General features: G+C 43.2%; 1 protein-coding gene across 1 annotated transcript in view; it reads right to left on the bottom strand.

Annotated features, from left to right (window-relative positions):
- Positions 1 to 2,943: 2,943 nt before the first annotated feature.
- LOC114765065 (uncharacterized) overlaps positions 2,944 to 26,481 on the bottom strand; it is a 44,350-nt gene continuing 20,812 nt past the window's right edge. The window contains exons 7-12 of the mRNA XM_028955123.1: positions 24,738 to 24,956; positions 23,484 to 23,575; positions 22,528 to 22,636; positions 15,652 to 15,867; positions 4,912 to 4,981; positions 2,944 to 3,315 (exon numbers count right to left, since the gene is read on the bottom strand). Of these exons, the coding sequence (XP_028810956.1) occupies positions 4,929 to 4,981; positions 15,652 to 15,867; positions 22,528 to 22,636; positions 23,484 to 23,575; positions 24,738 to 24,956 (689 nt within the window). The 3' untranslated portion in view covers positions 2,944 to 3,315; positions 4,912 to 4,928. The remainder of the gene's footprint in view (positions 3,316 to 4,911; positions 4,982 to 15,651; positions 15,868 to 22,527; positions 22,637 to 23,483; positions 23,576 to 24,737; positions 24,957 to 26,481) is intronic.

The following is a 26,481-nucleotide window of genomic DNA, read 5'->3' as shown; positions in this document are numbered from 1 at the left end:
CGACACCGACGCAGGTGGACGCAGGCGCGCGCGCGCGACAGGTGGATGGGCGTGCGCGCCCGCGGCCGGCCGCGTGCGCCTGTTTAACGACCGGACGGCTCGCGCGCGCGCGCGCGCGACCGGGGTCGGGGGGTTGCCAGGGTGGGGGGGGTTGCGCGCCAACAGCAGAATCGGCAGAAAGGGGGCGAAGCCTTTGCTTACATGTCTGAAGAAGTGAACCATTCTGCTGGAACGCAGGGATTCTACTAAAAATCTGGTGTACGGCGTATTTTTGTAATTTCTCCGCGTCCGTATTTATTAGACTCAATACAATAATTTATTGGCGCGTCTGTCTCCACTTTTAACTTCTATTTTATTTTTTAACGATCATGTGAAATGTTGGTGGGAAATCGTCTCATTCGTTTAATAAATTAAGATTTTTCACAATGTGTTGAAGTCGTGCCCGAATGCGGTTGCGATAAAGTTTGAATCTTGTTTGTGCTTTTCAGGCCGCACAGTGTGAAACGCGTCCCTCCCACAGCACGCTTTGGGTTCAGTCTTTTTCTTTTCTTTTCTTTTCTTTTTAATGGGAACGGAATCTCGGCCCACACCTGGCAACACCGTCACCGGCGGACGGCGTGTGCCTTCTGACAGCAGCGCGCGTCCGGCACTCGACCGACAGGAGCAAAAAAAAAAAAAGACGCGAAGCAGCGGCACCCGTTCTCCGCGTGCAAGCAGCGGAGCGGAAACCAAGCTTCAAAGGCGCGTTTTTACCATGCATTTTACATGCAAAAAAATACATCAAATCACAAAACAACTGTCAACTGTCTATAACATATCTTTTTTTTTCGGAACAGAAAATAAACAACTTCCTAAACTCAAAATCAGCAGCTAAAATGCCACGTCTGTCCCGGACAACAATGGCGAGAAATGAAAAGAAAGAGCAACGTAACGGAACTTATGTGTTATTTATGCGCGGACCCGCCCCTTCCTGGGCAGCCTGGAATAGGAATAAAAGCTCCCATTCAGTGTAAAGTCACCCAAACCGAGTTTAAGTTGACCCGAACCCTTGACCAGCCTGGGTAATCAATTTACTCGCGCGTCCATCAAGCCTTCGCCAGGGGATCGATAGGAAGGATAGGCGGAAAGCGGCGGAGGAGAAGCCTCTGGTGTGAAATTCACTTTGCGTAAAAAGAAATCCGTAAAATCCCTCCAGCATATGGCACCGGCCACCTCTTGTGCGCGCCAAGCCCATGGTTTATTTAAAGTCCGATTGGGGTTTGAGTCGATTTTTCATGGGCCCAAAGCATGTTGTGTACCCAAAAATGCATACTATGTTTAGCAAGTTTACTCAGATACACACACAAAAAAACGCTGATTTTATTTTACCGCACAGATCTATAAATAGCGATACAAATTACACCTGGTTTCACTTTTATGTTATTTTTTAGAAACTTACAATGAAGTAATTAAATACACAATACATATAAATACATATCTGCACTACCATCAGAGATGTAGAGAGGAATGCTGCATTCATTTTAGTGTGTGACTTCATTCACTATTAGAAAACCATCTGAAAATAGTTCAAACCACAAACTGGCCACATTCACACTAGAACAGCATCTGGTTCATCAGATTATTTGTTCATCATTATTTGCCAATGACCATTTTTTTGGTGAAAAACCAAGGACCCCAAAACCTTTGAACAGTTATATCTTCTATATAGAATGGATTTCTTTACGCTGTTACTGGGCACACCTCTGTCTTTATATACAGCTGTGTCTCAGAAGCCTTTCAATTGCCTGTATTTACTTCTTTCTTCGTCTTTTTTTTTGGTTCATCCAAGGGGCGGCGTTTGAGCGGGTTTAAAGTGACATTGGCGGTGAGCCTGACAAATTCAGCAATAAGCGTGTGCACCACCGACAATGGCTGAACGCCAACCAAAGAGAAATACAAGTTCAGCAAGAACTGCACTCTTTACCGTGGTTCTCCTCGTTCGTCGGGGCTGTCGCCACGGACGCGGCGCTGCGGGCCGCCTGCCCCCTCACGTCCCATTCAGAGCAGGGGCCTACTTTAGGCCTCACCCCATTTTTTCTGATTAACAAGCAGCGGAGCGAATTAGCATAGCTGCTGTGTAGATAAACACTACATTCCTCTCTTATACAGTATGAAAACCCAGCCGTTACCAAGGGAGTGGGCCAGTGTGTGTGTGTGTGTGTGTGTGTGTGTGTTTGTCCATCCTTTTGTGAGAGAATGTTGCCCCCCCCCTCATTATGCGGCTGAAAAGACCGGGCCCTTTCTAAGGAAGCTGCACTGATTGGCTATCGCCGCCTCTTCTTATCGCTCCACTCTCAAACTCTCTCGCTCTCCCTGCCTACACATGATGCTGAGGGTGCAGACTCGCTCTCACAGTCACTAAAGGGCCTTTTTTTTCGTTTTGTTAAAAAGGACGTCCCAGACTGCAGCCACAAGGACAGTGTGCTTTTCCCCCTTTCTTGGACGCGCATGGTGGTGCCCAAGAAACACATTCAGACACTGTGGTCACCTGCACATGAACGGAAGCTGCGGACGGAGCAGAATTTCTTTGCTCTCGTCTGCAAGCCCTCAGGAGTGTGGTGTGTGTTCTGGTTGGGCAGAGAGGGTTTATGATTCAGTACCACAGACAGCACTCCACAGCTCGGGCGCCGATCTCAGCGTAGCATCCAGTCGGAATCTGGAAGCTGGGTGCAAGGGGTGATCCTTTCTGACGCACAAACACAGTAGAGTGGAATCGGAAGACCTGGCATGGCCTGACACCTCCAAGGTTGTGAGTTTGAATTCCTGGCTCGTGTGTGCTTCTGGGAGTGAGTGAGTGAGTGAGTGAGGGGGTCATTTGAACTCAGTGTACTGGGAAGTGCCATTTCTAGACCTTTATTAACTGGAACATAAAGAGGGGTGCCTCTCAATCATGGTCCTGAAGGGTCACCTTCCAGAAAGCTTTTATTTCCCAACATCACACCGCCAACAACCTGCCATTATGGGGTTATTAAGAAGCTACTAATTAGTACACGGTTGAGACGTGTCAGTTTGGCGACGATGTCACAGTTTGGGTGAATCGTCCAGTGGGTTGCTGATGATGGACGTGTGGATGAGGATGAAGAGGGGGAGGTAGGCCAGGAAGTCGAGCAGGTCGAGTGAGCAGAGGCGGCGAAGCTCCTTGGACACGGCCTCTTCCTGATCCCAGCGAATGCCCCCAGCTTTCAGTTCTAAAAGCAGCTGCTCAGCACTGATGCAGGTGCCCTGCTGTGTCCCAGTGCCCCCTGTCTGTGCCTCCAGGAGGAAGAGGAACAGCTCCTGCACACACACACACACACACAAAATGAAACCAAAGCACCTTTATATGAAGTGATTGTCATTGTGATACACAGCACAGCATACGGTGGCACGATGAAAAGTGTCCTCTCTTTTGGTGAGCAGTGGGCAGCCATGACAGGCCCCCGGGGAGCGGTGTGTGGGGACGGTGCTTTGCTCAGTCGTACCTCAGTGCCATCTTGGCAGATCGGGATTCGAACCGGCAACCGTCAGTTTACGGGGACGCTTCCTCAACCCCCCCCCTCATCCGTCCACATTTATACAAGCAGATAAAAGTGCAATAGAGGTCATGCTCACGAGGTAGCAGCTTGCAAGGTTATGCGCAGTTTGGGGTTGGCTGAATTTTGTGTTAATTGTTGCCATCACAACACCATGACATCATATGCATTAAAACATCCTCAGAGAAGGTAGTTGATTAGGTAGATTAGGCTTTAGTCAAGGTCACAGTAATCATTCTGATCCTCATTTTTACAAATCCCACCGCTGCCCTTGTGTCTATGCACAATTTGGTTACCCGTATGCTGCCCCAGGGGGGCTTAACCTGTCGTCAGTGAATGTAGGTCACTTTGGAGAAGAGAATCAAATAAATGGAAGTTAATACAAAGTCCAAGCAATATTCGACATCATTTGGAGCAGTGGTTGACCGCTTGGGACAAATGACTATGACACCGTATGTCTGGTAGTGGTGGTGGCGTGTGTGTGTGTGTGTGTGTGTGGAGGCTCAGGTTTCAGCGGCCCTTTTATACTCTTGTTCTGCTGCACCTGTTTGCACAGCTAAATACGTCTCAAGTTATAATTGGGTAAAAGGTGTGGGTGAGTGTGTGTGTGTGTGTGTGTGTGTGTGTGTGTGGAGGGTTTTAGTAATCTGCTGGCAGTGTGCCCACCGCCTCACACACCTCTGATAACACTCCCACCTCCACCGGCTCTTTAATTAGCTGCTCTCTCTCTTCACCTAAATCCTGGAACCTGGATATGGAGGGTTCAGTTTCCAGCTCCAGCACCTCAAGGCTTTCAGAGCCCAACCCCACCCACCTTCCCAGAAGTGAATGGGCCGGGGCTACCATCAAGGGTGAATGGTCATCCTACACCCCTGGTCCATCTGAGATTAGCAATGTGACTCTGGCTGATTGCTGGGAGGAGCGGACGCTGTGTACACACGGCCGGCCACTTTAATGAGATTAGAAAACGTAATCCATGAAAGCAAAGCGGAAAAAAAAAAGAGAGAAAGAAATACGCTTCTCTCAACTCTTTCGATTTTTCTCATAATCTCTCTCTCTCTCTCTTTTTTTGGTTGTCATTTGTGCTTTCCCACCTCTTTTCGGCACACCTCAGGCCCGGCCAGCTAGACAGAAAGCCGACGGTTTGCTTGAATCGCCCCCCCGGTCTAGATTTCACCCTAATTACACAGCGGGGGCCTTTTTCTTACACCGCTGAGTGGACGAGGCGGGGAAAAGTCAATCAGAGAGGGGGAAAGTGTGAATGGTGGTGGGCACAAACTAGTCTGTTCCGCTTTAGAAATAGCGTGCCGCCCTGAGGAACATATGCTGTTTTCATACACACAGGACTCGCTCAGATTACCTTGGCTTTGTGCAGCTTCATCTCCAGGGATTTGAAGTCCATCTTGCTGATGAGGGAATGCATAAAGTCACTGAAAACAGAAATATGCGACAAAAATCCATGAAAATAGTAATAAAACAAAATAGTTTAGGTATCGCCACCATAGCTGTGATTTGTTGTGTTTTTTCTCATTACAGTAGTTAAAAATATTTTAGTTTCCTCATTTAAACTAAGCCTACTAATTTATCCTTACGTTTTTTTAGTATATATCTAACATCTATAATTTAAAAAATCTATTAATCTATTAATCTATTATACTCGGAAAAAGTGAACACAGGCTAAATAAAAAAAAAGGAAATATTTTGAATGTAAATAAATCAATCAAAATTGCTGTAACCTTGTTTATTTACATTACGTCAATGCTAAAAAATTAGGTGTGAATGGTTACTTCAATTTTTGAAAATTTAGCCAGTGTAGGATAAGTCACACTGTGAGGGCATCCTGATCTTAGTTTCTCTTATGGTGGGTCACTTTTTGGCGGGACCGGCCCATGTGTGTTTGGGTAGCCGATGATGGTAAAGTGTTCTGAGTCCATTGTGGTTGCTCACAGCGGACTGTTTCTCAAAACAATGATTGTGGACACGAGGCCATCGCGCCACCTTAACGGATAAAACTGTTGTGCCCGGGGGGTGTGTGTGTGTGTATGTGTGTGTGTGTGTGTGTGTGTGTGTGGTTGGCTATGACTGGGGTGGAAGCAGTTGTGCGGGGGGCTGCTCGCAAAGAGGCACGCTCTGCTGCAATGTGACCACTGACTGACTGACACAATCACACACACACACACACACACACACACACACACTTGGATAATTGCACAGAGACACAAGCCATTCTGTTCAGACAAGCCTCTCCTGTCCAGCGTGTGGCACAGCGACCGTCCTCAACTCACTAACGAGCCGCCCCCCCCCCTCCCAGACTATACCCACTGAATGGCCACCGCGCCACACGCTTGATTGCTCCTGCATTGTGATTGGCCCTTTTCTCTGCCCGTGCTACGGCACAGAGCACTTTGATTGCGATGGACGGAGACAGGACAGCTAATGATCATTAATTGCAGTTGGTTGGCGGTAAACTCGACCTACCGTGTACAGGGAGAATGGCGCGGGGTCTGTATTTTGAGCGGAAAATGCGGGGGGCTGGTAAACAGCATCATAACCCAGTTCTTTTGTTGCCGTCTCCTCCTCCCCTGCTTATGTAATGTACACATTTTGGCGGTCTCCTGTGTGTTTAGGGTGGTTGGGGTACGAGGGATGCTGAGGTCGTAGGAGTCTCTGTGTCAGGACATGAATGCATGTTGACCCACTTTGGGTTAATGGAGATGGACTGTCAGTGAGAGTTGGACTTAAATCTTGCTGAGATTGCATCTGTGTATTTATGAAGATATTTAATTTGGTTCAGATCATTTTCTGTCTTTTCTTTTTCAAAACCACAGACATGAGGAACTAAAGGAAAGATTTACCAAACCAAACATGGGAATACCAACATATAATTTATGATACCATTTGTCACCCTTGCTGCTGCAGAAAATACAGTTTTTTACACAGGAAAAAGTGAACACTGGCTAAAGTTAAACCATACCACTTAATATTTTAGGGCTGACATAATGTAAATAAACCAATCTAACCTTCTGCACCCTGTTTATTTACATTACATCAATTCTAAAAAAATTGGTGTGACAGATTTTTTTTTTACTTTAGCCACTGTTCACTTTTTTCAGCTTGATGCATAAACTAAACTAAACAAGTTTAGAAAGCTTACTTTAATTTAGGATGATTCAACTGTTTGAACTGTATAAAATATGTGAGTTAGATACACAGCAGTGACTTTTAAACCTTTCTTTCTTTGGTGAGTTTTTTTTACATTTATGGCAATTATCAGACGCTCTTATCCAAAGCGATTTACAATCAGTAGTTACAGGGACAGTCCCCCCCTGGAGCAACTTAGGGCTAAGTGTCTTGCTCAGGGACACAACTGTAGGAAGTGGGATTTGAACTTGTGAGGCAAGTGTGTTACCCACTAGGCTACTACCATTCCATCTAATCAGCTGTTCATGTTGAAGAAGTGTGTTGGTGCTGAAAGTTCATTTTTCCAGAGCTATACAGAACGGGGCCAAACTTTGTACAACATTGTCTGACAAAGAAGGTATTCTATGCTATTCTTTTCTTTTCTATTCAATTCTAAATAGAGTATAGTGGTAAAAGGGACAAAGCTTGAAATGAACTGTGAAACTAATGGACAGCAAGCAAGACTGAGAAGAAAGGCAATTAATTTTAATAGGACATACATTTACGTAGTGTCTATGTGATGATAAATAATAAATATTTATATGCCTACGGGGCTGTAAATGGAACTGCACCCGCTTATATCAATACAATACTAGCTGGTTACACTCCTGCACGCCCTCTCAGATCTGCAAATGAAATGAGACTGAAAATTCCCTCTTCACGGCATCTCCGATTCCAATCAACTCTGTTCTCCTTTGTTGTCCCTGGCTGGTGGAACTTGCCCTGCTCCATTCGACTAGCCGAGCCTACTACCACCTTTAAGAAGCAGTTGAAAAAAGTATTTCAGACAAATCTAACACTTACACATGCACATGCATACACACTGCACAAAATAAAAAAAAAAGTACTTAACAACTTAACAAGTTAGGCCTTATCAGGGCTCTTAGTGTTGTAAACTCAAAATCTATAGAAATCGAACGAGAATTGCTGGTATCTTCCTCTTGTAAGTCGCTTTGGATAAAAGTGTCTGCAAAATAAAGTAAAGTAAAGTATATGCATTGAAGCCTTTGTGAGGGAATTTTCAGTTCAGACTTGATTTCTAACAGAATCCTACCCAACTCGAGACATAGTCCTCTTTCTCATTGAACAGGACAGACATCCACTCTCAAGAATGCACAAAACAGTGTAGTAAATCAGTAGGGTCTGACCCTGAAACTCCTGAAACAGCCCCTGACCTGTGAGACCCTGGCCAGACCCAGGCCATAAAACACACAGGGGAAAGAAAAGCACAGTGTGTGGGAATCTGTGGCATATGGGGCCTGATCTAATGCTGGAGCGCTAACCCCAAAAACCTCATCAGTGAGATGGACTTTGGATTCAGAATCTGACCGCCCAGGATGTGATAGGCCAGTGGGCTAGGGTCAAGACAAACACACACACTCACTCACACACACACAACACATAAACATTTTTTTTAGGGGACCTATAGTAATAACTGTGTAACATTTGAAGAATAAATATGAACCAACTTAAAGTAACAACACTTTTAAAGCCATGACACTAACCTAACCCCAGTAACCTCTTTCAGCCCACTTTTTACCCTACCTACTTTCATCTTTGTCTTTTTGGAATAAACATTATTCCTAGAGAGGGGCAGCAAAATGTCCTCACTAGGATGCAAATAGTAGCCCTGGCCACACACACACACACACACACACACACACACACACACACACACAGATATTATACAAAAAAAGCAGACACTGTAGATGGGACTCACAAAGACACATTCACACACATCCTGTACTTCATCAGCCGAATCCAGCCTTCAGACCTTCTCAGACACAAAGAGTCACTCACACATGCACACACACACACACTCACACACCCAGGCACTTAGGCCATGTCCTTATTTATGGGAGGTCAGCGACTCTCTTTTTCCTCGTCTGCTGCTAATGAGCCTCCTCTACTCACTCGAATGTGGCCACTTTCTCGGCCAGGCTCGCCACAACAGCAAACAGACGAAGGTCCAGCGCCCCATCTGTCACACGCAGGTCAACCAGCTCCAGGATCTGAGCAACAGAGACAGAAAAAGTCTGCAGAGTTTACACACCTCTTCTATTTTTTAAAGCCTGGATAAAGGAGAGCGAGAGCACACGGATACACCACTGGCCAGAAATTTGGGCCCAACTTCATACTAAAACAAAGGAGAAAATCAACAATAGGTTCTTTCCAACCCATCCTAGCACATTATCAAGTTTGCAAAGGGAATTTCAGCATGCTTAACACACACCTTATGTAGTTTGTTCAACAATCAATAGCTTGAGTCTTTGTAGAAAATATGTTAAATTGACAATACAATAGTAAGACATAAAAAACAGCTACATTTGTTTTAAGCATCTCTAATGTTCTGATTTATTTTCTGGTGAGACCTAACATCTAAACTTTAGTGTATATACATCAAACTAAACTTTTATATATTACATACACACACCCTATAGACATAAATCTCGTCATCCTCAGAAAGCACCTCTGGAGGTACTATGTCTTTTAATGCAAGAAGAACTTGCAGGCAGGACAGGTAACCATCTCCATCACTGTCGGCCTGAAGAGAAAAAAGGGGATCGTCAATACTAAACACTGTGTTTATAAAAAAAAAAAATGTGTATATTAACACAATTATAAAAGAGATTTCTTACAGCTTCAAAAACCTTTTTGTATTCAGCCAGCTTCTCCAGACTGAAGATGCAATATTTTGCCAAGAATCCAACTGGTATATATACACACACACAAACATAAATATATTTTTTTAAATATTAGGCTTCTGAGAACGAGCCTGAAATGACAAAATCGAAAAAGAAAAGATACATAAGCAGAAGGCAAGAGGAGTAGTGGAGGAGAGAAGGGAATGGTGGTTGTCCCTTTAAGTCTCTGGTGCTCTGGATTTAGCACATCAGACAGTTTGTGGAGGAAGAATAGATCTATTCATTAGGAAATGGAGAAAGAGTTGATATCAGCCTCTGGATTTAAAGCCCTGGTGCTGTGGGCTGCTGCCTGTTCGCAGGGGGCCCGTTTTCAATCTGCCGTTTATCTGCTTACTCCTGATCAGACCCGGGCCTATCCCGACCTTCCCTTTCACATGCTAAGTGCTACATTCGCATCCAGTCAACTCCACTTGTTAAGGCTTGATTGATCAAAACCACCAGGCCAGAACCCTACATCTGTTTGCAAATATCTATAACATGCAGGTCTGTCTGACGGTCCCTGGTGCCACACGGCTGGTCCCAGCGCAGTGGATGGGATTTAGCTTTAAAGCCCCTAACACACAGACACACACACACACAGATGCAGATCGGCTCGGATTTCACCGGGGAAATCAAGGGGACAAAAGGTGCAGTGGAGTGAGAGATTGAGGGAGGAAGCAGGGAGGGGAGGAGCTGCAGCACAAAGCCGTGGCTCTGAAAACCTCCCGCCTGATAGCCTTATTTGATTCCACTCTGCTGGCTGATGGCTTTCTTTCACCCTGGCTTTAGAGCGTACAGGTTGGGTCTTTGGTGTGAAGCCTAGCAGAAAATGTTAATCAAGAGAAGGAGGTAGCAGGAGAGTGAGTGAGAGAGAAGGGGGGTGATTCAGTAGCGATTGACTGAGAGGAGGAAAAAAGGGAGGCGACGACGATGATGATGAGGGAGGGTCCACTGTTTTTTTTTAAGACTATTCAACTCAAACTGTTTGTTTTCCATGACCTGGTCTTTACATTTTTCTTTGCTTTTCCTTCTCCAGAGTCAACCCTCTGGATGCAGAGTGACAGTCCGAAAGTGCTGGTCCTCAGCCTCCTGAAAGGGTCTTCAGCTCCCCTCACGTCCCAAACAGAATACTAAGCCTTCAAACCATGGCCCCAGTGGCTGGATTCACATTCACGGAGCTATGAATAATGAATGAACACTGTTCTTATACAATGGGGACACTTGCATTGTGTTTACATGTCGCTTTTTTTCTAAAATGTCAATGTCTCAAAAGCATTTCTGACCCAGAACTGTGCATTCCACTGAATACAAAGTTGTCCTTAAAACAGTTATAAATGAAAAAGTTTATATTGTGGCTGTGATGACCTTATTTTACATTGTTTGTTCTTTAATAAAACTAATCTATGCATAAAGAGCAGTTGACCTGAAATACAACTGTAACTGTAAACTAGTGAAGGACCATCTAATCTTATCTTACATTGGCCAGCTATTATAAACCATCGAAAGAACGAAAAATTAAATCCATAAATGCTATAAATATTGTGATAAATGAAACAAAAAACTATTTTAGTGGAGTGATATGTGTGTGCGTGTATAACTATATAACTATATAACTATATATATATATAACTATATATATATATATATATATATATATATATATATATATATATATATATATATATATATATATATATATATATATATATATATATATATATATATATATAATATATATACATACATACACACACACACACACACACACACACACACCCACACACACACACACACACACACACACAGTACAGGCCAAAAGTTTGGACACACCTTTTCATTCAATGTGTTTTCTTTATTTTCATGACCATTTACATTGGTAGATTCTCACTGAAGGCATCAAAACTATGAATGAACACATGTGGAGTTATGTACTTAACAAAAAAAGGTGAAATAGCTGAAAACATGTTTTATATTCTAGTTTCTTTGCTCTGATTACTGCTTTGCACACTCTTGGCATTCTCTCGATGAGCTTCAAGAGGTCGTCACCTGAAATGGTTCTCCAACAGTCTTGAAGGAGTTCCCAGAGGTGTTTAGCACTTGTTGCCCCCTTTTTCCTTCACTCTGCGGTCCAGCTCACCCCAAACCATCTGGATTGGGTTCAGGTCCGGTGACTGTGGAGACCAGGTCTCCACTTTTTGTTAAGTACATAACTCCACATGTGTTCATTCATAGTTTTGATGCCTTCAGTGAGAATCTACCAATGTAAATGGTCATGAAAATAAAGAAAACACATTGAATGAGAAGGTGTGTCCAAATGTTTGGCCTGTACTGTGTATGTATATATTTCTTTTACAATGGCAGTATGGGGATGTCAATGTGAAACAGTATTTCAGTACATGGTATATTGTGTATACTGTTGTACTGATGAAAAATCTCTCTTGAGTTCTGTCAGTTACAGCCATGATATGTTCGGACTACTCTGTAGAGATAATTAAATACTCTAGTTACAAATTAGATGGGAGGCTTCGGATCACTGGAACAGAAAGGAGCAATAATGTTTCTGTTATAAACAAACTGAAATGATTTTGTGTGAAACAAGTTGCTGAAGCTAATAGGCTAACAATCTGTGCTTACATTTTTGCCATCAATGTCTAAGCAACATTGACTGAATGCTCGTACAGATGCAAATAAACACAATATAAAATGGTCTGGCGATAGACAGCTGCACTTAAACTTCAGAGAGTTTCAGATTGAATTCTTGTGTCCAGGATTTGTCCAGACACCAGGTTGTCTGTGCTGACCGACGGACACCGCTTGACTTGAGCCAGCGGGGAAACTTTCATTTCAATTCACTACCGCAACAAAACACTGGTAGATGTGTTTTATCTGTGACTTTTGTCCCGATTCATTTAGTGAAACTTCCTACCAAGAGACCACGACAATGCGTGAAAGTGGCGCAATGTTGTCACCATTAAATCAAACTCTCGAAAATCAGTTGATGTGATTGGCTGTTAACGCTGGAGATTTTTGATTGGCTACCTTTTGAAAAAAGCATTTGTGAAACAAGCACCCTCAGGGAAGTTTAAAAAATCCACAAATAAATGTAAGGGTATGCACAAATATATACAGAGTTTGTAAATGTAGGTTTATCGGTTTGTGAATAAATGTAACTGCACTGACATTTGTGCATCACCTACATTTATTTTTGAGTCGAAAAAAATGAATCAAGAAATATATTTGTGAATGGTGTGATATTTATTTGTGAATTTTGAAATGAAACTATCTTAATATTATAATGCTCTGAAAGCACTGGGCACAAAACACATACAGAGGTCCATTGTGTGTTGGTGTTTTTGTCAGTTGTGTACATGTTTGTTTGTAAGTTTCCCGCTTAATCTAGAAGCTTTGTCTCTGCTCACCGTCAGATATAGAATAAAGATGCCATCATGCCCCTAACAAAGGTCACATTCAGCGCTCAGAGTAGGTGACCCCCTTTCGTCTGTGGGGCGGGAGTGCTTGTTGGCTCTGTCCCACATATAGAGGCCTGTACGAGTGTGCTCATTCTTATCATAATTACTCATACACAAAGATGGGCTCGGCAAATAGAAACATGAGAGGTTTTTTTCTTTCGCCATTGTCTTTCACGGTCACTCAGTGGTCCAAAGGGAAACCCCATCATCTCTCCAAATCATAAAGTACATCACGTTAAACCTGTCCATCACCAAAAAGGCACCATTAACAAACACAGGTGTGCTTGGTTTAGTGTTGGGCAAAGTTTTATTTCAGTCCAATGCCTCATATATCTGTGGTTTTTTGCAACGTTTTAGGGTTACATTAATAACCCCGCCTAGAAGCAAATATTTGCATATGTTTGGACAACATTCCAATGATGACAAATGAAAAGCATTTATGAAAGTATTCTCAACAAACCATCATTAAAAAGCATATTTCTAAGAGCACTCAATTCAAAAGTCTGCATCCGTCATGGCAACATGCACGGCATCAGTGACGTCTCTTGACGTCTGAAATAATGATGAAAATGTTGAATAATGCTATGCGGCTCACTTCAGATGATTTGAGGAGCCTGCCCCAAAGTATTTGGTTTGACATTCTTACCAATTGGAGTATTTATTGAAGGGCTGCATGCTGAAACATGTAATTGGACCCAAAAGTTCTTACTGATCCCTCCTGATTAAGATCCTGACATGTATTCAGCAAAAATCATCCAATTTGCCTGGTCCTGATGACCAAACTTTGCAACGTAGCCAGTTAAGCGGAAAATTGGAATTTTTACTGATATTATCAGCTTGCCAAACAGAGGGCAGAATGTGACAGAATCCCGACCTTTCACTATCATTACAAAAAAGGAAAACAAACACAGACACACGCAGTCGACACACTCCTTAGCCTGGCCACACGGCATCAACTTCACCACAAAACCGTACACACACTCACCGCAGATCCACACTGATAATTGAACAAAGGCGGAATCATGCGCCATATCTGATCTGCAGCGGTAGCCACACAAAGCCAAATCATCTGCCATTATTGCCGTGGTTCTCCTTGACATTGTGCCATTAATAAGGACATTGTGGAGGGGGGGCATTTCTGTTTGGACGCCGCATAATAGAGTCTTTGACAGATTCACTTCGCCCCAGCTCCGGAGCCGTACGAACGTGGCAGCTGTATTCCACACGGCCGCCAATCAATGGGCTGGCTGTTTGTTTGCTCAGTCATTCTGAGCTAATGGCGAGAGTACAGCACAGAGGCTGAGCAAACACGAAATTACATAAAGCCACCAGACCCTGACTCACTCATCACACAACCCAGAGTACGAACACACACGCGCGCACACACACACGTGCACTGAAGCTCGGGCAATTATCCATAAGCTCATAGTCGCATCCACGCGCGCGCATGGACAACACACAAGCAGGAATGCGTTGATAGAAGAATCGTGAGCGACCCTGTTTCCGGGATAGGAAGTGCTTAGGGCGGGGCAGTCAAGGAGTTGCCAGGTGTTCCACATCAACAGAGATCAGGAGACAGCATGCATGCACACACAACGTACACCCCCTTACACACACACACACTCACACATACAGAGCAGCTCTCCAGCGCAGGAACACAAGAAAACAAATTAGGGAAAGTGTGTCACAGGTAGGCGAATGTGACAGAGAAGAGAGTTAAATGGCAAAGGGAGAAGGGGACGAGAAGGGGAGGCAGCAAGAATAGAGACGGATGCAGGGTGGAGAGGGGATGTGCTATTTTAGGACTCTTGTTTTCTCCTCTGGTCGGTGGTCAGTGTTGGAGTAGAGGGTGCCCAATTAGGCCCAATTAGTGCCTTTCTTTTCCTAATGAGGATCCACGTTTAGAAGTGTCTGAAAAAGAGGTCTCTGACAAGCGCACACACTTGCGCACAATTGCATGTGCACACAGAATACACATATAGGAAAATATGTACATAAGTATACATGCAAATCTTTTAAACAATATTTGATCACATGAACAGGAGATTCATGAATATTGAAAGAAAATGGAAAATTTGATAGTTACGTGCACACATACGCATACACATACACATACACACTAGAGCGCAGTGACTCACACTTGCATAAAGTCATGCACAATAGCGCCGCATTGTTGTGTTATGCCAGAGACAGCTGCAGGCCCCTTCATCATGGCTGATTACTGGCTGAGCAGACCTGCCCAATCAGGCCCATTCACAGACACCCATATTCACACAAGGACCCCGACCCTCATGACCTCAGCACGGCTCCACCCCCTTCACCTTGACCTTGTACGTACCGTCCCTCCCCCACCTTTATCGCTCCCCTCGCTCTCTCAGCCCATCATCGCGCCACTGAATGCGATTCTCAGTCACAACTGCAGGTCCCTGGTCGGGTTCGTCTCCAGTGTCATTATGAAATCAAGTGCAAGCATGGGGCTGAAAAGAGTGTGGAGAGGTGGGGAGGGGGTGGAAACAAAGCCAGCGAGAACCTCCAGTCTTGAGAGGAGTTGGATGATGTGTGAGAGAGTCTAATTTTCTGTGCCTGGGACAATGTGATTGTGTTTGCGGGAGTGCAAAACTATGTGTATGCATTTGTGTATGTGTACATTATTTATGTCTTAGTGGGGATTAAATGTCCTCGAAAAAAAAAAAAAAATTGGTCCATACTGCTCAAAATGCTCAATAGAAATGTATTATACAGTTCCTGTTCACGTATTTAACTCACAGTCCTCAAACCTGGAGCAGGTGGAACCGGGTCCAGGTTTCAGCTTGCTGTCCTGCTGTATTCTGGTGTAAATTTGCATTGCTGTCCTCCGCTTCCTTTCATTCTCTTTTCCCCTCTCCTCCAGCCTTCCAGACTCCATTCTTCTCGCTTCACTTGGCAGTCCCTCCATGTGGCGTTCCTGCTTCAGGTCCCGTCTGTGATCAAAACTGGATACTCCTGTACACATACACAAGGAAATAAATGCACATGGAGGGTAAGCAGGATAATTGTGTGGCTTCTTCTTTCTGCAATGTACAAAGTATAGAATAGTGCAATTTGATGATGTGATAATTGTTCTAACCAATTGTATCTTTAAATTTATGGATATGGATACATTTGGATATTACTTTGACCTTATATAATCACTGCCCATGAATATGGATTTGCATATTTAATTAGTCATATTTGTATGTTTCATCATCACTGAACTTTACTGCCATCTACAGGATTGTAAAATCACGAGTAACAGTCTTTTGCGCCGGTGAAATGTTGTGTAAACCAAAACTGAAATTAAATTCACGGAGCTGTCCCGTCTAAAATGCAGTGGCCTGTGCTACATCTCACCACCAAGTATCACGGAACTCATGCAGGTAAACAAAACAAGAGTAATCATTCATTTTGGTTCTTCTTCGTTTAGGTTAAAATTTGAAAAGAATACAGTGAAATCCTTCAGTTAAAAAATCAATTTTCAGTCTGCCCTGAAAATATAAATGCATAAATCGAACAAATTTTACCAAAACACACGTGCCAAAGTTACCGAAACAAGCCTATACATTCTACGTAGGCACAGCAATGTTGAGTTACTACCTAATCTTTTTTACAGTAGACCCTGTGCCCATTGTTCTTTGCAACTTGTTGACTGCTTTTGACATTCTCCAGGAAACCTGTGGGAGATTTTGCTTTTGGACAAAACTGGACAAGTACCTGGACGTTAAGAACAAAAACTGTATTTGCATCTTACTTGGTGGCAGGATATACTACTTTGCTAAGCCTCTCTTGGAAACTCTGGGGTTTGTCCCCCCCCTCTGCCATCCTAATTGCACATCACGCGGCACAATCCCCTCTTCTCCCCCCACTTTTAAACACCTCATCTCAAATGGGAACACTCTGTCTAAAGAGTCACCATGTCTTTTAATTTACTCGCGGCCCACAATTAGGAGTGCCATTATTGTCTAGTGAAAAGTCCACACAAAGCACTTCCTGGTTTGAACGGACAGAGAGAAAAAGGGTGCAATCGATGAGGACTCAGACTTTTTTTTTTTTTTTGGGGGGGGGGGGGTCTCTCTGCTGTCGTTTTACATCTCAGCGCTTCTGAGTCAGGACAGAGAGCACTTGATAAATGTTTGTTGCAAACCACAAGGTTTCCACGACCATTCTTTTTCCTTCGGAAATCAAACTTGTGTCACCGGGACTGATGGGTAACAGGATGTCTCATTAGTGAGTCTGTCTTCCAGCACAAAGCACAAAGTCATTGCAACAAGCTTCAGTGGTTCGCCTTTATAGCACGGGTCAACCCTGGCTCACCTTTGGGAGAAGTAATGCATCACTCCATCAGAATTTTCTAGAACATTTACATCGGCGAAGGGTGAAGGTTTGAGACTCTTAACAGAGGATATTCAGCTGCGTAGCTTCACCAAAAGCATTTTCCTGAATGATCATTCTGATGTTGCCGCTGGGCCTCGGTTATCTTCCCTTACCAAAAATGCCAAGCTTTCGGCCAATCGGTTTTGAGGCTCATCTGATTTTATGCAGCATATTCAACCTTCCTTGTTAAAACCTAATTTTCTCACATACCCTAATCCTTGAATGGAGAGCACTGATTAGTGGTCAGTCAAAGCTGGAAACAAGGCTTGGAACCGCTTAGGAACCATCTCAAACACACAGACCAGGTTACCATACCAACAGAAGTGTTCTGACAAATGCAGATAGCTGGATTTGGCAAGAAGTGACCGAGTCAAATCCCTTATGCGTCCCCGCCCTAATCTTAAAAAAAAAAAAAAAGTCCTATGTCCACCCGATTTCACTTATACACGCGATTACATAGACACACACACTCTCCCTTTCTTACGCACACATTGCTCAACACAAAACCCAACATACACTGCACCAGGGACAGGCAAGAAGGTCGGACTTGTATCTCCTTTCTTTGTGTGTTTGAGAAAGGGATGAGTGTCAAAAAGACAGAGACTGGTGGGCCCTTTCACCCATACCACCCAGAGCCTCCATCCCTCGATCCCGGCACAGAAAAAGAAGAATGGAGGGAGGGGTATTGAGAAAAAAAAAAGAGAAAATCCTCACAGATTATTATTCATGGGCTCTGATTGTCCTTTCTGGGTGTCTGTTGCTGGCTTGTTTCCCAACACGTCATCATCCCCAACAAGCCTGACAAGTGCCAATCAAAGGCCCGCGTCCGGACCTTGAGCCTGAAGTAACGAAAGAGGATTTGGGCCGTGGGGGCCGGGGGTCTTTCGCCCCCAGTGACAGTAGTGTGTTGGAGACAATGCTCAAACTGCCACAGTGTCAGTGTGTGGTCCTCAGGGGGGAATCATCACTGCCCCGAACAGAACTAATCTCTTCTTCTGCATCTCTCTCATTCACACTCTTAATCTGTCCGGCCGCTATCGGGACCTTCTGGAACAATCCGCCTGGGCCAGTTCAGATTAGTTGAATTGGTGGCGTGTAGATTGTAAACTTGCAGATTTCAAATTTAGTTCACCCCAACCCCCCCACCATCAGATGCAGCTGAATGCTAAACACCAAGGTAAACACTTAGAGACCCTCTGAATGTCCAAAAGGAAAAGCAGCAGTCATGAATTCAGAATGAAGCGCCTATAAATATGTTAGGTGTGGGAGTGAAGCACCCATAAAGGTATTATGACAAGAAGTGAAGTACCCATTAATCAATTAGGATGGCCTAAAATCTCAATATTTTGGAGAAGGTACTCTTCAATTTATATTTTATAGATACTTACTTCAGTGTCCAAACTGTTGATTATAACTGTTGCCATAATCTTATTTGTAAAAATACAATACTTCACATAAATTCACAGATTTATATACTGCTTAAAAAATAAAAGGACAACACAATGTAAATCCAAGTCAATCGCATTTCTGTGAAATCAAATTGTCTACTTAGGAAGCAACACTGATGGAAATGATAAGCAATTAGCAAGACATTCCCAATAAAGGCGTGGTTCTGCAGGTGGTGATTTAGCATTTTTGAATGCAACCACATGCAGTGCTTGCATGTGGTTGCATGAGACAGAGTCTATAACCCTTACAAGCGGCTCAGGTAGTGCAGCTCATCCAGAATGGTGCATATAGGCGAGCTGTGGCAAGAAGGTTTGTTGTGTCTGTCAGTGTAGTGTCCAGAGCATGGAGGCGCTACCAGGAGACATGGAGGAGGCCGAAGGAGGACAACAACCCAGCAACAGGACGCTACCACCGCCTTTGGGCAAGGAGGAACAGGAGGAGCACAGCCAGAGCCCTGCAAAATTACCTCCAGCAGGCAACAAATATGCATGTGTCTGCTCAAATGGTCACAAACAGACTCCATGAGGGTGGTATAAGAACCCCCCGTTTCCCAGAACTATCCACCATCCACGTTGCACCCCAGGCTGTCCAGGAGTTGGTGGATGCTTTAGTCCAGGTCTGGGAAGAGATCCCTCAGGAGACCATCCACCATCTGATCAGGAGCATGCCCAGGCATTGTAGGGAGGACATACAGGCACGTGGTGGTCACACACACTACTGAGCCTCATTTTGACTTGTTTTAAGGACATTACATCAAAGTTGGATCAGACTGTTTTTTCAGAGTTTTTTCACTTTAATTTTGAGTGTGACTCAAAATTCAGACCTCCATGGAATGATAATTTTTGAGTGATTTTGTTGTCAGCACATTCAGCTATGTTCTTTAATAAGAATATTATTAATTCATATATTATAATTCATTCATTCATTTTTGTGTTCCCTTTATTTTTGTACAATATATATATATATATTGTACAAATTCTCTTTGTGTTATATACTGTATATACAAGTGTGCTTGTGCACATTGTAATGTAACATTCAATGTCTCATTTACAAAATATAATGAAATGGAATGTAGAACTTTACATAGAAACATACATATATATTTTTTAATTCTCATCAGCCATTGTTTCTTTCTGCCTGAGATGGTCTTATTTACAAAAATATTTGTGCCTAAGCAGCACAGAGTGTATCTTCATCTGGAGAATTTCTCCTATACAGACAAAGGAACGCCTCACTGGTCAACTTTAATATCTTCATTTTTGGTGATGGTGTCACATTAAGAGATAATCCATTCATGTCATTATTTCCTATTCTCTGAGCTCCACGGGGTTGGATTTAATCTCATGTCGATCTTTAAGACGTCCTGGAAGCCCTCAAACACCCGTTGGTCTGTAGCATGACCTCCTTATGACCCCTATGCTGACCCCGTCTCAGTGTGTGTCCATGCCGTTGGCCTCTGAGAAGTCATTGTGCACAGGTAATCCGAGTGACATCTTTTTTGTCAGTCACTTGCCCTCATTTGTGTTACTTTTCACAATGAGTAACTGTTGCTGCCGAGCCTTTGAGTGTGCAGGGAAGGCAGAAAGGAAGGATGAGTCTTAACCCTGCAATTCAGATTAAGTCTTCCTTTCTTCCTTTTTTTCCTTTCTTTATTTACCTATAATTTGGTTTCTGGTGGCCATGGAGATCACAAAAAGGGTGGTCTGAGAAAGCAGACTGAATACACACACAATTAATTTCCAACATATACTCATCATATACTCAAACATCAGGCTTCATCGCTTACAGCGATTCTCCACAGTGCAGCATATGATTTGTTGCTCAGAAATACAATGGTGGTACCACTATTTGTAAAGGTGGGGTTCGGATTTTGGACTGGTGGTCAAACGAACATCACTAGCAACAAGCAAAAGTGCACATGTTCTTCACTCAAGTACAAGTACACATAGATAGACATATAGATAGAAGTATAGAAATGTAGGGTCCTTGTCAATGGACTCCTGGAAAAACTGGACTTCATGCGAAATTACAATAAAGGAATAGAAACTTAATAGCTAATTAGCATGAAAAGCAGAAAAAATGTAGATGAATAGAAGGTACACATGACATTGCCTCTATTACTCATGGTGACACTTCTAGGCCTACACACATCACACATAAACCTCTGGTTTATGTCTATTGTCTTATAAAACAAAGCTAGACTGACCAATGGTGCCATTCTATATTACATGTGTTTGTAGATGTTTACAGTCTTGATGTCTTGTATGTCATTCAAAAGAAAAAATATCCCAATCTTAGATAATCAGATTAATTGAAGCTACATCAACAGATTGAAGAAAATAGTCATGGAATAAACCTGAAAACCCTTCATACAAACTGAAAATTGCTTGTACTTTATCACATCCCACCTACAAGGTTAATCAATATTAGCACTGTCATACAATGCCACAAATCTATTGCTTCACAGATGAAACAACTGAGATCTAAGAGATTTTTAATTAAAACAAAGTGCCAGGTCACTTTGACATGAACAATGAAAATCTGTTCTGTCCTTGGATTTGATTGCTTTCCGCCTGTCTTTGGCTTTTCCAGGATCATCTTTCTCCATCCCAGTCTCAACCTTAATCATTCTAACAACGCACCAGAGCCTACTCCCAGATCACCAGTTGCAAAGTGTAATTTGTCAGTCGGGTGTCCTTGTGTTTTCAGGGCTGAATGCAGTGGCTACCGTGCATGGCATGTCCCTTGGAGCTTCGAAAAGCATCTAATGGTGTCACCTCTGACCCGGTACTGCACGGGACATTACATCGCTCAGCTTTTCTGATGGATGCCTGCTGCTTTCAGTACACAACATTAACCAAGAAAAGGGGCTATTTAAAATTGTGCCAGGGTGGAAAACAGGGATGAGAGAACAAGAGAAAAGAGGTAGTGGTCAGGAAGATCAGAAAAAGAAAAGAGACTCAGACAGGTAGAGAGGGGACAGGACACCACGAACTCAGCAACCTTTCCAGCGCCCCCCTGAGCCCACCTTTTCAGGTTTGATATGCTTGTGGGCCTACTGTACGCCTGCAGCCTCTAAGCCATGATTCATTTATGTACAGAAGACCGGAGAAGACGACACCGAGCGGCAGACAGCCCTGAAGGATTAACAGGCTTAAGTGTACCGGAGGCAGAGTAACACCAAACACAGTCCTGACACTCAGGGGACAATGATTCATAATGTAGCATCCCTCTCTCTTGCCACTAACCTGTGGGAGAGCAGCCCTCTTATTCATCTGCAGGGAGCTGATTGATTGTTTGGGGAATCCAAAAACTTGTGTTTTAAGCAATAATCATATCTGCAATTGGTGATTGGACTAGCGGCTTGTTGACTTGCACAGGTTGGGATTTAAACAAACGAAAAAAGAAAAATAGGAAACAAATAGAGAATAAATACAAAACACATTCATATAAAACATGTATGCACTCATATACATGTTCATATGCTTATATATACATACACAGAAACATATATAAAACTAATTTATAAATATGTGTATGCATTTCAGTTCACTGTAGAGAAGCTTTTTTTTATTATATACCATATTATTTGTATAAAAGTCATAATGTATTTGTTTACACACTATAATACGTTACATTACATTGCATTACATTATTATTTTTAAATAATGATAGAAATGTTTTGTTGTTTTATTTAAATCAATTAAACATTGACATCATGATATAAGAAATAAAATTAAAGTTAAAATGTCTTGGTGTCTTAGTGTTTCAAGCTGGACTGTTGTGATCGTTGGGACTGAGTACCTCTGGTTTCACAATGGGTTCCATCCTCCACAGATCCATAAGTCAGCTCTAAGAAGCTGGTCTTGGGGAGCCAAGAAGATGGTGACTGAGACGAGCTGTCTGAAACATTCTGCAAATGACACACACACACACACACCAACACTCTTCAACACAGGGCCTACACAGCCAGTAGCATGACCACCCAGAACAGAGCCAATCACATGACCAGAGACTGACCCCACTGACCGCTGTTAATGCTAATATGACTGAGGCACCATTACCAGCCATAAAAGAGAGACCTGTGGTGTTATAGTGTGAGAATGCAGCCATGGTCCTACCAGCTCGTACTAATGGAACCCCGGGATGCATCATTGTTAGGGGTGGATAATTGCTTTGGAGCTTATAGCAAGACATTCAGGTATTAGACACACACACACACACACAGCACACAGACCTATCAAATAGAGAACATTAATAATGTCCATTGTCTCAGTGCACCTGCACCTATTCCAGTCATGCGTACCCCTCGCTGGTATCATTTACCCTCTGAACTCTGACCCCTCACCCCACCAGATCCCACCAGCAGTGCATCATCTAAAGCAGTCTCCCCAGAAACAGCATCCAGCAGAGCAGGGGAGTGATGAGGCTGAATAGGTTGACTTCTCCCCTGTGCTGCAGAGCGACCCACTGAGACACACACAAAACACACAGAGAGCCACCAGCATACTACACACACACGCTCAAACACACACGGCAGCTCACCCTCTCCACACCTGTGACTTATTAACTACACACCTGCTGCATGGCTCCATGCAGAAATCCCCATTCACCTCCCTTCAGTTAGCCATAAAGTGCATGTCTCTAAACGTGTGTGTGTGTGTCTGTAAAGAAATTAGTCCAAGCAGCTTTAAACTCTGCCAAGATGTCAAATGAAGGTGTTTGAGGTGGAAAAGTCATAGTTCTGTGTGCACGCTCACCACTGAGTTTCCAGTCTGCTCCTCCACCCGTGATGTGGTGCCACTGTGCTCAGAAACATAACTGCCCCCACAGCTGGGTGCTTGCAGGTCCCCTGAAATGTTGTGCACAGACACACATTCACACGGTTAGTAATTCAGTTATTCTATTGCTTTCTATAGAACTAATTCAGCTTGTGTGTGTGTGTGTGTGTGTGTCTGTCTGTGTGAGAGTTTGTGTGTGTGTGTGTGTGTGTGTAGGGGGACCATAAGTACACATGTGCCTTGGAATAAAATTGTCCATTAGCTATGACTGCTGTCCCATAATCCCTCCGCAAACACCGATATAAATACTGAGACACAAGCCCAGAGAAGCACCTGCCTGCCAGGAGTGTGCCAGGTGTGTGTACAAACAGAAACACACCCCAACACACACTCTTGACACTTACACACACATGCAAATGCTTCCGTATACAGTACACATGTGCCTACGTATGAATGCGTGGTGTAGTGCAGAGAGCAGGGATAACATATTTGAACAGATTTAATGTTTTGTACATTTTTGTGATATTTTGTTTCTTTATTTTTATGGCGTTTTATCTATTGCGGCAACAGATAAAACGGCAACAAAAGGCCTGACATTATTGCTCCCCAGCGACGACCTGCTGTGTAGATTTTTTTTTTTTGAGTTAATGATAAACATTTTTATCTCGATTAACATGACATTTTGTGCCTCATAAACCTTTGGGGCGGGGCCAGGCACGGGCCTCCTCTGCTTTATGGCTTTTCCGTTAAGAGCTTGCAGCAGCCTGCCTACGGATAAGAGGCAGGCCGCCCCATTTCAAAGCCAGTGGCAGCCAAGGGGTGGGGGGGGGATAGTTTGATTGACACGCTCTTAAGACTTTGCAGTCAAGGCCATCCACCACGCCCGAAACATTGCGGCATTCCCCTGCTTTCTACCGTTTTTTTTTTTTCTGTGCTTCTTTCACTTTATTTTTAATTTTCCGTTTCTTTCTTTCTCCCTCTCACATCTCCTTTAACCCCCCCACCTCCACCTCCTGCCTGTATCTCTTTATCTAAACACAGTGTTTGAGTTTCAGACAGTGTTTAAAAGTTCTTCTCTGATTGGTTCTGCAGGGCCAAGAATTCACTTTATTGCCATAGTGGAGACACACGTAAATGCATAAACACAGGACTGAAATGAACTGCCACAACACTAAACACTGCACATAACTTCAGCATGTGTTGGACTTGCTTGGGCAATGTGTGATATGACACCTTCTAGATGGTTATCCATAATGGCCTGTTCTCTAGGATCAGTTTGAAGGGCTGCCTCCATTCTGGGGAGAGGTGTAACGAAGCCCCACTCTTGATCAACGGGAGACCCTGTCTCCTGTGGTTCAGGCCGATCCAGCATCAAGAGCTGAACCCGGGACAGAGACCCCAGACCTCCTGAGTCACACCCCATCGTCAGAGCAGCCAGTCCAGGAGACAGATCTGAAGGGAAGAGTGAAGGTGAAGCTGATATGGTTCCAGTACTGGGGAATAGTGAACTACACTAGTGTTCAAAAGCAAGCAATAAAACTGCATTTTCCAAGACCGGAGTATCACCAGCAAACTACATACCTATTTCTAAGTCTGTCAATGATTATTTTGTATTTACAGAGTGTAATTGATGTAATTGACATGTTTATACTCACAAACTCACATGCACCTACATTTAATTCTATTAAAACGTTTAACATACAGTACAGGCCAAAAGTTTGGACACACCTTGTCATTCAATTTGTTTTCTTTATTTTCATGACCATTTACATTGGTAGATTCTCACTGAAGGCATCAAAACTTTGAATGAACACATGTGGACTTATGTACTTAACAAAAAGTTGAGAACTGGCCTCCACAGTCACCGGACCTGAACCCAGTCGAGCTGGTTTGGGGTGAGCTGGACCGCAGAGTGAAGGCAAAGGGGCCAACAAGTGCTAAACACCTCTGGGAACTCCTTCAAGACTGTTGGAAAACCATTTCAGGTGACGACCTCTTTTTTTTTTCTACAGTTCCTCTTCCTCCGCTGTGAGATAGATGGTAACTTGCAAAAGCTATGCTTTTAAAAAACTTTTCTCATATTCTGTCTATATGTATAATATAATTCAAAAGTTTACAATTAATTTGAAATTTCTTTGTCTTTTCACGAAAAAAAAGATTTTCAATAATAATGTAGTCAACTCACATCTGCTGATGCACTGGATACTCTACTAGTATGAAGAAGGCCAGTTCTATGGCTTCTTTAAGTTTTACTTTAAGCTACACTAAACAAATACTAACAAATACTTCAAAAGAGTTTTAATAATAATTATTGGAGCTTTTAAAGTGACATTCTTGGGTTAATGAACACTGGAACACATTATTCGTAAGATTCTTCTCTTCATGAATGCAGATATTCCACCATCGACAGCTACCGAAGTCATTTGCAAAATAAACTGAACTGAAGTTTTGACCCATTTGATGTCATTTGAATGGACCAAAAAATACTTTCACAAATTCCCATCCAAAAAAATTTCGGACATGTATATAACCAACCACAGACACACACAAACACACACAGACACACACACACACTCACACATGCTTTCAAATGAAATCATGGGTCTCCTTCAGAAGTTTTGGATAATCAGCTTCCCTGACTGAGTGGCAGCCATTACTGCTGCTAAGGACTATGGGTATTTTGACATGTGAGAGACAGATCCTCTAAAGGAGCACTGGGTCTCCTGAGTGCTTTGTGCTCTCCGTCACACCCCATTACAGCAGGATCAGTAACGTAGTGGGCTCACTGCCCATGTAAATCACACACCCACCTTTTCCTGGGCGGGTCCTGCCGATCACCAGAGGGGGATTTCACAGGCAAGCTATGATATCACAATACACAACCATACACACACAAACTATGGTATGTAGGTACAAATACACACTCTTCCACAATATTATTATCTCTCCTATTAATCAAAATGGTAGGACAGTTGCT

The sequence above is a fragment of the Denticeps clupeoides genome, chromosome 15 (assembly GCF_900700375.1).
Source record: "Denticeps clupeoides chromosome 15, fDenClu1.1, whole genome shotgun sequence".
Lineage (NCBI taxonomy): Eukaryota > Metazoa > Chordata > Actinopteri > Clupeiformes > Denticipitidae > Denticeps > Denticeps clupeoides.
The sequence above is the reverse complement of the archived record's forward strand: the minus strand, read 5'-3'. Positions and strand labels throughout refer to the sequence as shown.